We start from the raw sequence: 11,748 nt of genomic DNA, 5'->3' as shown, positions 1-11,748 counted from the left end.
ATTGACTGATAACAGATAATGGCCAATGGTGAATGGAGAGAGAGCTTACTGTATTCAAACCAATAAGCAACCCATCCTCATAAGCACCCTCCCCTTTTTGAGGCACTTATTTGCACTAATCTCAAATTAAATGCAGACTGGAAATATAATTCATTATTTGATTTCTTTTGCAAAATTAAATTTTTGTTTTGTGTAATAATTTAATGCAAGGTTAATCCAAATTTTGTTCAATTAAGCATCCCCTTATTTTTGCAATTTATGTAAGCGCCCTGGCCGCTTACTGGGTCGAATACAGTAAGCTCTCTTTAGTTGTTTGTTGTAAAATTCATAAAATACAATAAAAAAATTATGATATTTTATATAAATATTCAACAAAAATCAATAACAAAGAGAAAATGTAATGTATATGCCTTTTTAAGCTGTATGGACGCTAGCTCTTGTCACTGTTCTGTTGGCTTTGAGTAGTATCTATTGGATCCATGTTGGACAGTTTCTCTGTGATCTTCTTTGCTATCTGTTTGTAAATATGGGCCTGGAGTACAACAAAGACAAAGTTCAAAAGAAAACTGAATACAGACTCAAATTTTAACAAAAATTAAAGAAAAAGGTCATACAACTATGTCTGAAGGATTATCTAATCCAAAGCTAAACCTCATTAACTTAACCTATTCACCCCTGAAAACCCAATTAGACTCTCCTAAATGAAGGACTAGAACAGTCCATTATGAAATTTCAGGGGTGAGTGAGTTAAAAATTGGCAGGAGTATGACTACATTTGGTGATATCAGAGTATATTAGTTGCAATTAGTGCCATCAAATTGATTTTTAAGATGCACAATTATGAATTCACACATTCTTAATGATTTATAAATATATGTATATACTAAATACATTTGTACATACACAAAATACATTTACGGCAATCAAAATTTAGCGCAAAAAGTATGGTGCAAAAAAGCGAGAAAATATGGTTACCGCTAAAATAAGTCAGTTTACAGTATACAGCTTTGAGCTAACAAGGTTTAACTGTGTTCTCATTAATAATATGTAACAATAGATAGTTATAATTACAAGGTAGATAACTCTGTACTACAGAAGTATAGAACAGGAAGCTATTCGGTAGTTACCTGTGGAGATTGTGGTTGTGACACTACGACTGGTTGTCCATTATCACTTCCTTCTCGTATGCAGATGTGGAGAGGTACATCTCCTACAAACACAAAAGCTTTAAAGTCCTTCCCAGACAATAAGTCACAAATTTTAGTATTTTGTGTATTTTATTTACATATTTGATTAACAGTGATTGGACTTAAATTTTCTTTAATTGGACTGATATTATTACATCAGAAGGAGTCCCTGTGGGCAAGTACTTGTGTGTCCCAATACATTACCACATGCCCTCCACCTCTGGGTCATGAGTTTGAAACCCGGGAGAGGCTGATACCAGGTAATGACTGACTACCAGGTATTGACCACAGATTGGTAGATTTTCTCCAAGTGCTACGACTTTCCTCCATCTTCTAAACCTGATACAGTCTTAAATGACCCGACTATTTATAAGAAATCTAACAAAACAAATAAAACAAAAATATTCTAAAAACAGTTTATCATTATTTCCTATATAAATTAGTAACCATGGTAACACACATACCCAGAATATCCATGCTAAGGTCAGATGCTATGGCAGTAGCTCCATCTTTTCCGAATATGTGTTCAGCATGGCCACACTTAGGGCAGATGTATACACTCATGTTCTGGACAAGGCCCAGTACTGGGACATTCACACTGTGAAACATCTGGGCACCCCTCCTAGCATCTAGTAAAGCTATATCCTGGGGTGTGGATACAATGAGAGCACCTGTATAACATAGGAATTTACATGTACACAAAATACAGAAACTTTCAATCTATTGAAACTTCATTTTGTTATTCATTACTACATTGCAATGGATTAAACAACCCTAAATTGATGATATCTTACATACAATGTACAATGTGGATGTTTGTTAACTTTATAAAAGAGTGACCTTGAAATGTCAGAATCCCAGTTAGTTTTGTGAAGTGCTGTAAGAGATAAATACTTTATATGTTGTACCCTTGACAAACTCTTTTGCTACATTGAAACTACAGGATTCTTATAAACCTTTATGATGTTTGTGAATTTGGCCTACAATTCTATACACTATCCAAACCTGTAAATTCCTAAAATAAACACATGAAATGGCTTTATCTTGACCTTCACTGGTCTGGGACAATTGTGATCAAAGATAAATCTTTATTAGACGATGACTCTTCAAAATCAAATTTGATTTCTATGTCCTTGAACTTACAACAAATGAGTATGATCTTTGACATTGACTTGACCTTGACTTAACCTTCATTTACTTGAAATGGATTTGTTTTGTAACCTTAATTTCACCTTGGCTTACCAAAACAAAATATGTTCTGTGACCTTGACTTGATCTTGACTTACCAGAGATGGGTATGTTCTATGATCTTGACTTACCAGAGATGGGTATGTTCTATGACCTTGACTTACCAGAGATGGGTATGTTCTGTGACCTTGACTTGACCTTGACTTACCAGAGATGGGTATGTTCTGTGACCTTGACTTGACCTTGACTTACCAGAGATGGGTATGTTCTGTGATATTGAGAGCTGAGTGTCTCCTGTTCCTGGAGGCATGTCCACCACCAGATAATCCAGTGGACCCCACATCACCTATAAAACAACAATAAGTCAATAATTCAAGTCTAAAGAACATGTAAAGATGAGGCAGTATATTCACAAAATATTAGTTTATTATTTGTAAAGTAGATTGAATAATTCTATCATTTCCAAACTATCACAAATTTATCTTTCCCTATTACTACATTTTAGATAATAACAAACTGTACAATTAGAATTAAACAATCCTAAATTGATGACATTTTACATACAATGTACAATGTACCTGATATGTGGATGTTTGTTAACTTTATAATAGAGTGACCTTGAAATGTCAGAATCCCAGTTAGTTTTGTGAAGTGCTGTAAGAGATAAATACTTTATATGTTGTACCCTTGACAAACTCTTTTGCTACATTGAAACTACAGGATTCTTATAAACCTTTATGATGTTTGTGAATTTGGCCTACAATTCTATACACTATCCAAACCTGTAAATTCCTAAAATAAACACATGAAATGGCTTTATCTTGACCTTCACTGGTCTGGGACAATTGTGATCAAAGATAAATCTTTATTAGACGATGACTCTTCAAAATCAAATTTGATTTCTATGTCCTTGAACTTACAACAAATGAGTATGATCTTTGACATTGACTTGACCTTGACTTAACCTTCATTTACTTGAAATGGATTTGTTTTGTAACCTTAATTTCACCTTGGCTTACCAAAACAAAATATGTTCTGTGACCTTGACTTGATCTTGACTTACCAGAGATGGGTATGTTCTATGATCTTGACTCTGATTCTTGACTTGACCAGAGATGGGTATGTTCTGTGACCTTGACTTGACCTTACTTACCAGAGATGGGTATGTTCTGTGACCTTGACTTGACCTTGACTTACCAGAGATGGGTATGTTCTGTGATATTGAGAGCTGAGTGTCTCCTGTTCCTGGAGGCATGTCCACCACCAGATAATCCAGTGGACCCCACATCACCTATAAAAACAACAATAATCAATAATTCAAGTCTAAAGAACATGTAAAGATGAGGCAGTATATCAAAATATTAGTTTATTATTTGTAAAGTAGATTGAATAATTCTATCATTTCCAAACTATCACAAATTTATCTTTCCCTACACCTCAAACTGGTGCTTTAGATAATAACAAACTGTACTTACAAACAGAATACAAAATAAAAAATTAAAATGGAAAGTGTATACGTTTCTTTTTTTCAAGGAAGAATGAATTACCTACTTGCCTGAGGAGTTTCTGTACGGCGGACATCACCATTGGCCCTCGCCAGACAATTGCTTGCTTGTCATCCACAAGGAACCCCATTGACATACTGCCATACAAAAGGCCATTCAAATATTTTCATCTCCTATGACAGATCAGAAATTGTTAAGAAGAACTTAGCTATACTTAGCTGTTTGATATTTTTCTTGTACAAAGTTACCAGCCACTGTTTACAGGAATTAATTGTTAGATCATTTTTGGAGCCGAAATAACATTATTATTTTTTTCATAAAACTAAATAAATATGCAATGATTAAATAAATATGCAATGATCGAATTATATAATTCATCTACTGTTAGATTTCCTAGAAATACCTATACCAATATGAATTTCTTTCCGTCAGATTGTAATTCAACCATAGTTCTCAAATGAAAACATGACTCTATATAACATTGACTGTATCCTTCCCACTACTTTAATGTGTCTTGGGTCAGATTATTACTGGAACAAGGATGTTAAGCTCTATTAATCAATCAAAAAAACTGCTTTTATTCCAGCCAGCAAAATATTAAAGATATTAAATTTCAAAATGAAGCTAAAGTCTAGATTTTAAAACGGAGTAACACACAAATAAAGATTTTATTTCAATGAAAGGGAATCAATTTCCTTCATATCAGATCTAAATTTTTATTTATCAAAACATCATACTGTACATACCATTTGATGCCAAAGTTCACCAGTGGCTTCATAAGATTTTCTGCAAAATACGGAAAAATAATTAATTCATTATGTACATCAACATGTCAATTGTTTTTTCAGATAAACACTTTCTCTTCAAAAATCAACAATACATTACATCCATAACACATCAATGATTCTCTGTCTCAGATCTTTTATAAAAGTGATAAGTGATGCAGTGAATCATATAATCTATAGGCATGTACTTGAATTGTGTTGGAAAGGTACCTGATCTTAACTTTATATTTATCTTATAATCAGAATCTTACGATTGTTTAGCTCTGGTTGTCCTTGCAGGTTCATCATACAGGGTATCGAGGGACCATGAATGTCAGCATCCAATAATCCTACTTGAGATCTCTGAAAAGAAACAGAAAATCTTTATTTTCTACATAATGCAACTTTCTGTATTCAAATGTTTTAATCAATCTGGGTCATTTACCATCACGATTGGTAACTATGTGTATGTGCTCATGATGAGTGGATGTGTATTTTGGGCTATAGTTAGACTATAAATAAATCCAGCAGGCCACATCATTAAATAAACAAAATATTAACAATGCCTACATGTATATGTTGATGATAAATGTAACAATGTGATGCACAAAGGGCAATAACTCTGTCTAAATATTTAACGGGACTTGAGAACCAATATCAGTGGAAGCTCTATCACTATTAATATTCTAATTTACCCAGTGTGTAAAGAATCATTAAATCTGGCAAAGAAGATTTGTATCACATCCTTAATACATCACACCGCTGACAATGTGAATGACAGAAGCTAACAAATCATTACCAATAGTTCATAGACAATGTAAACCTGGTGCAAAGAAAGCTAACAAATCATAACAATGACATGCAATGTAGACATATATCTGGCAGAGATAAGACATGAAATGACCTATTCCTAGTACATAGTTTCTCTTGGACATACCAGCTGGTTGTTTTGAGGTTGAATGAACCCTATAATGTGGTCCTTTAGTCTCCTACTTTTTATTCCAATACTGGTACACTCAACATCGGATCAGGTAAGTAATGAATATTTTTATATGTACATCTTCGGGAACAAGAGGTACATATGGCTAAAATTGTTTTCAAGATCATTACACTATAGAAATCCTTGGTGGTGGTTGCCAGTAAGTGCCTCTTGTTTTTATAAGCAGTATATCATTCTAATCTTTCATAGTTACTTCCCTTCTTTTTTCAATCTGTCAGTACTTTGAAAGAGCAGTATCTTAGCCGACTATGGCACTTGAGAATAAATTTATGTCATTGAAGTAAAGATTTTTTTTTTTTTTTTCAAAATAATAAACAAGCCAATGAGAAAATTTACAAAGAACTGAAAATATGACCGTATACTAATAAATGTGGATATGGTACATTATGAATGATCTATAACTCTTGTTGACCACAGGATATGGCAACAAATTTCCAGAAATACTGCGAGACAAATGCTGAGTGTGGACATCCTCTTCTCTGCTGCTCAATCACACCAGCTTTGGGAAAACGTCACCTTCCAAATAAACGCCAAAATCTGGACAAGGATTTCAACGTCCACTACTGTCTTCCATATAAGGACATCAACGCCACATGGTGTGTCCTGGGGATGGATTATACCCCCGACTCTGTTAACTTTCACGGACTATGTCCATGTAGACCCTCACTGGTTTGTGCCCCGACAACAGAGCTAAACCCCCATTGGTACCCAAGAGACAGATATGGCAAATGTGTACCGGCATCATAACCATTATCTGATGGAATTGTATCTAATGTTTGAAGAAGTAATAATACTGAAATTTGTTTGTAGATTTTTTTAAAAAGAAATGAAGTATTTTTTTTTACCCTATTTCACATATGGGTGACTGTTTTCATATGGATCTTGGGATTTTTTTTCCTAAAAGCCTTATACAGTTTGTTTTTTTATTAGTTTAACATTTAACAGCCAGGGTCATGTAAGGACGTGCCAGGTTTGTTGGTGGAGGAAAGTCGGAGTACCCGGAGAAAAACCACCGACCAGCGGTCAGTACCTGGCAACTGCCCCACTTGGGATTTGAACCTGCATCCCAGAGGTGGAGGGTTTGTGGTAATATGTCGGGACATCTTAACCACTCAGCAACTGCGGCCCCCCCTTATACAGGGCCTGTATTAAGACCACCCAAGTGACAAAAATGGTCTTTTTTCTGTATTTGCATATTACAGAGTTATCTGCCGTTGTGGTTAGGTATTGATTTGTGACATCATGTATTTGCTAGCATAGCATAATACTTTTTCAAGACAACGACATGAATTGCGTTCCCAAAATCATGATGCAACAATCGATGCCTACCCACAAGGAAGCTAAGCTTTATGCACAGGTCAAATTGTCTTACAATTTCACAGGATGACTAAGATATAAGTGAGTTTTTTAACAAGTGGTCTGAACACAGAGATGATCGCTTAGACAAGTCCCTTAGACAAGATTGAAGTAAATTTCTCATAGAATCTGACAGTACACTTGGGTATTCTTTCTACATATGAAGATTGTAGGGTTAGTGTTTCCAGTACTTTCTGCTTGTTGAAGAAGACTGTTGATCAAACAACCTTCCAGACTGTATGAAAAATTTCTACAAGCATATGTTAAAATGATTCTTGGGAGGTCATTTATATATAATGTTCTCCCAGCAATGAGCATAAGCCAATTTAACAAGAAAAAGTTTAATATAATGAAACCATACTGTATTTTCATAATTTGAGAACATACACATATCTAACTTAACTATACTTACTGGATTGTTAGCAGCCAATCCAAGGGCAAGGTTAACTGAAAACAAAAACATATAACAATAATGGACATTACTATCAAAAAACAAAAAATGAAAATGATAAACATCTTTCAGTACATATCTAATTTATGCAAGAGTAGCAACCATGCATGAAGTTTCAAGCATGAACAAAGGGTAAAGCATCTGGCTACTATAGTGTTCAAAGGGTCAGGGTTTGAATACCAGTCTGGCCGTGCACTTTCCACTCCTACTAAATTTGGTGTCTAGCTGTGACCAAACCCTGATTCAAGCATTAGGAGAATATGCTAATTAGCAAAGATATACCCAAATGTGAGCTGAATGTTGAGTCTATGCGGCGAAGACTCAAACAGAAGGAAATAATCTGTCAACCAAGTTCATTGTAGCTTAATCAATACTGTATCCAACTAGTGTTTGGAGGGTCCCAGTGTCATATCCCAGCTGTATCATATGTGTCTCCTCACATGAGTGCAACCCCCACATTATGCAATACACAGGTGGTGTAATTTACATACAAATTGTACTTTGCCACAGTTTTGTCATTCAGCTCTGTACCTACATGTACGTACCTGCAGTGGTTGATTTCCCTACACCGCCCTTTCCTGAGGCCACCACTACCACATGCTTAACTCCTGGTATGGGTAATTTCTTAGGAAGCCCTCTAGCCATTCTTTCTTTTTGAAGTTCTTCTTTGGTTTTATTTCCACCCTTGATGCCCTAAAAAAACAAGCAACTCCATTTCATCTACAATGTATTTGTGAGAGTTACATACACTGTAGAGGTTAATAAACATGTACACTGTAATTTGTATAGCTACTGTTGTAGTGGAAACTCTACTGATAAAAGCACAACAGTAGCTACTTTGTACTTACAGTATGTATGTTTTGTACTGAATGTCCAAGTGGCTATACAGCTGTACACTAGACTCCCCTGACCAGTGCTTGAACAAAAAACACGGTTTTGGCTGTTAATATTAAAATAATAAGCAATGGTTGATGTTTGTATTATTGTAACTTAGGACAGACTTATGACGAACATTTTCAACAAAATTAAAATTAAGCACACATGTTGGTTTGTTTAAGACAAGTCAAAGATCACTGTCCAAATGGCAGAAATTGCGTAGGAAGGAGTCAGTTCTCAAACATCCCAATAAAAAAAAAATAAACATTGTATTTAAGTTTTCTGCCTATTCTAGTATATTTAGATCTCTATTTCTCAAAACAGCAACAAAAAATATTTTCTTAATCCACAACCTGTTCATATTCGACAAAAAACAAAGTCTACTATTTCGAGGGTAATACACCCGAAATCATGGGTAAACATGCGTTTTAACGGGGTGGGAAGTGAACCAATATTGATAAAATCACATTTTTTCGTTATTCATGTCAAAAACATGTTGCAAGTGTTATTTTTCTTTAAGAAGAAAAGTTTTGCTATCATTTTAACATATTTAAATATTTTCAGAAGATTTCTAACTTTTCATGTGAAGCTGTTTATTTTGGTGATCGTCAATTTTGTGATTTGCCGTCAGATGTTGTCTGCTCATATTCAAATTACGGAACTGGTTAGCAATCTTTTCTTATTGGCAGAAGAAAAGTGTCAACATAACCATAATTATCATGCACCATGAACAAAAGAATAGACTGATTTCAGGAACGAGCAGCGAAAAATAAAATAGGTGTTCGAGCACTGTCCTACAGGTTGGGGACCATCCCGTATATGCAGGATAGTCCTGCATTTGAGTAACAGTCCTGTATTTGAGGGATAAATTTGTTACTCAAATGCAGGATAATGTGAAATGAAAATGGATAAAGTTGTTTTAAAAATTTGTATCATAAAAAGGGCGTCATCATTTTCAGATACCCATATATATAATTAATTGAAAACTTTATGTATTTGTTTATGAACTATTGAATTCTATTATCTCACTTTGTAATAAAGTGACAATTTAGGTGCTCTCCATAGACTACAGTGTATAGCCATCGAGGAAATTTAGTGCAAATGTCATGGTTGATTGACTTTTACCTGTGTTCTATTTTTAGCCCCATATTAAGCAATAGAGGTGATTTTGTTTGTGACTTTTACAAACATTTAGATGATGAAATTTGTTTCCATTTGAGTAATAATGTGGAAAGTTGTATTAGTGATGATGCCATATAAAAATTATGATGCCCTTTTTTGATGACAATGTTTAAATCAACTTTATCACTTTTCATTTCATAGAATCCTGCATTTGCGTAACAAAATTATCCCTCAAATACAGGACTATTACTCAAATGCAGGACTATCCTGCATATACAGGATGATCCCCAACCTGTCCTATCCGAGCACTGGTCAGGTGAGTCTAGGCCTTTACCACGTGAGCTTGACGTTCTGTCAATAATACAAAGCATAAGTACAGTATATATATATGATGGTGGCTAAATCTTGCATCCGGTGCCGCGCTCATGCCGGGGACCCGCGCCAAGCTTTGTTATTTTCACTTTTCTCCTTAACGACAGCATACATTAAAATAATATTTTGCACAATTATATATATATAAATTAGTCTTTGTGTTAATATTTATCTTTCTGTAAGTTAGAATTGGCGAGTCGAATTTGTTTACCCTGCGCTCAAGCGTTGGGTTTCAAGGTTTTATGCAATTTATTTCAAAAATAAGCTTTTATTGTATAAATTGTTATAATTCCAACAACAAGTAAACCTAGCTGATTGCAAATATGTATATTTCAACATAAAGTACAATTCTTTTCATAACAAATTCTGTCTTTTTTGTAACCATGTCTACTAGCGCGGGCTAGATTTAGCCACCACCTATATATATAACTGTTATAGTATATAATATAAACAACATTAGTTATAGTCTTATATAGATGTAACTGTTACACACGAACGTTGCATTAAAATTCAACGATATTATAACGAGTTGGAAATTACAGATCAGCAGGCACCCGTCAAAACTGGTTACGTGAACACTAAATCGGAGCCGACTCGTGTGATTTGCATAATGAAGGACTGTCATCAGTCCACGAGTGTGAAGATTGATTATTGACTTACAAATGGATTATCGTGTGTCGACATCAGCCGGCATAACTTTCTGTAGAGACGTCCTGCACCTCGGACAGAAGCGATCGACACGCTGACATTCATGTTGACTTTTGATTTAGAGTTTTTGCCTTCTAATCGTGAAGAGTTCTGACATGGATTACTATCCTGAGTTGTCGTTCTTTACTCCTAAGACCGACCAATCTTTGTCTTGTTGGCGCCAAAAAAGCAAACTATTTAGGAAAAAAGCTAGGGATTTTTTTCACACATATAGATTGTATGTTGTTTCGTTAAATAACAGTATACAATTTTTATCTCGTGTCTGCCTGCATGTAGTTAGGCCTGATGAAGTGAGTAATGAAGATATAGAAGCATGTGAATAAAGGGTCCTTTCTTCAATTATTGTCTGAGATTGACTCTTAACTTTATAGGAAGTGTTTTAACTTTTTCAAAAGGCGTGAAAAATTATTAACACATGGACGTAATCGCCGACAACAAGTTTTTTGTAGGAAATACTTGGTCTTCCGTAAAAAATACAAATGCTGGCGTTCCGCAAGGGTCAGTTAAAGGTCCGTTATTATTTATTCTTTATATAAATTACATATCTGATAATTTTAAAAGTCTTTTTAAACCTTTAAACAATCTATTAAGTATGTTGTTTTGAACCTCATTTGACTTGTTAGTGTAAATTTCCAGTCGGTCCTACTGTACATTGCTACCTACATGAAGAGCCTAGACAATGTGTTGGTTTGGACTTGATTTATCATTATTTTAAAGCAATTTTCTGTCGTATTATCAAAATTTGAGAGCAAAAAGTGACTGCATATATCGTTTGAATGGTGAAGAAACCGAGCTATATATCGTAAAACAAATACAGAAGATATACTTTTCAACATCCTCGATATTCCAGGGGTTCCGATCACTTACGATCTCTACACCCCTGGACTATTTCATAGTAAAACTGGAGGCAACAGAATAGAACAGGTAATTTAGTCATTTGATGTACATCAAAAGAGCCGTATAACAGTACACTGTGGTTGACTGTGTGGCTTTGATGTTAGGCGTCGCTCTCTCTGTAGTCTTCAAAGGAAGTCTTTGCTAGCCTGTGTTTGGTCAAATGTTTTCCGCTGAGCTGCCTTCAATTTCACTATGAGATAGTCCTGGGGTGTAGAGATCGTAAGTAATCGGAACCCCTGGAGTATCGAGGATGACTTTTCAATAACATCAATACTGGGTCGTGACCAGTTACCTTGATTTTTTCGAGGTTTTTTTAAGGATT

The 11,748-nt window shown here is 34.9% G+C and overlaps 1 protein-coding gene and 1 long non-coding RNA gene across 2 annotated transcripts; one reads left to right on the top strand and one right to left on the bottom strand.

Moving 5' to 3' along the window:
- Positions 1-341: 341 nt before the first annotated feature.
- Positions 342-10,716, bottom strand: LOC138321451 (iron-sulfur cluster transfer protein NUBPL-like). Its single transcript, XM_069265157.1, has 10 exons — positions 10,482-10,716; positions 7,997-8,144; positions 7,413-7,447; positions 4,917-5,007; positions 4,627-4,666; positions 3,927-4,017; positions 3,573-3,666; positions 1,652-1,858; positions 1,128-1,210; positions 342-532 (listed from the first exon to the last, which is right to left on the bottom strand). Exons 1-10 carry the CDS (start codon positions 10,572-10,574, stop codon positions 431-433), a joined length of 984 nt encoding a protein of 327 aa, XP_069121258.1. The 5' UTR covers positions 10,575-10,716; the 3' UTR covers positions 342-430.
- LOC138321452 (uncharacterized) lies at positions 5,561-6,514 on the top strand. Its single transcript, XR_011208333.1, has 2 exons — positions 5,561-5,675; positions 6,062-6,514. It is a non-coding gene; the product is annotated as an uncharacterized lncRNA (long non-coding RNA).
- Positions 10,717-11,748: the final 1,032 nt, after the last annotated feature.

This window comes from Argopecten irradians, chromosome 4 (genome assembly GCF_041381155.1).
Source record: "Argopecten irradians isolate NY chromosome 4, Ai_NY, whole genome shotgun sequence".
Taxonomy (NCBI): Eukaryota; Metazoa; Mollusca; class Bivalvia; order Pectinida; family Pectinidae; genus Argopecten; species Argopecten irradians.
The sequence above is the reverse complement of the archived record's forward strand: the minus strand, read 5'-3'. Positions and strand labels throughout refer to the sequence as shown.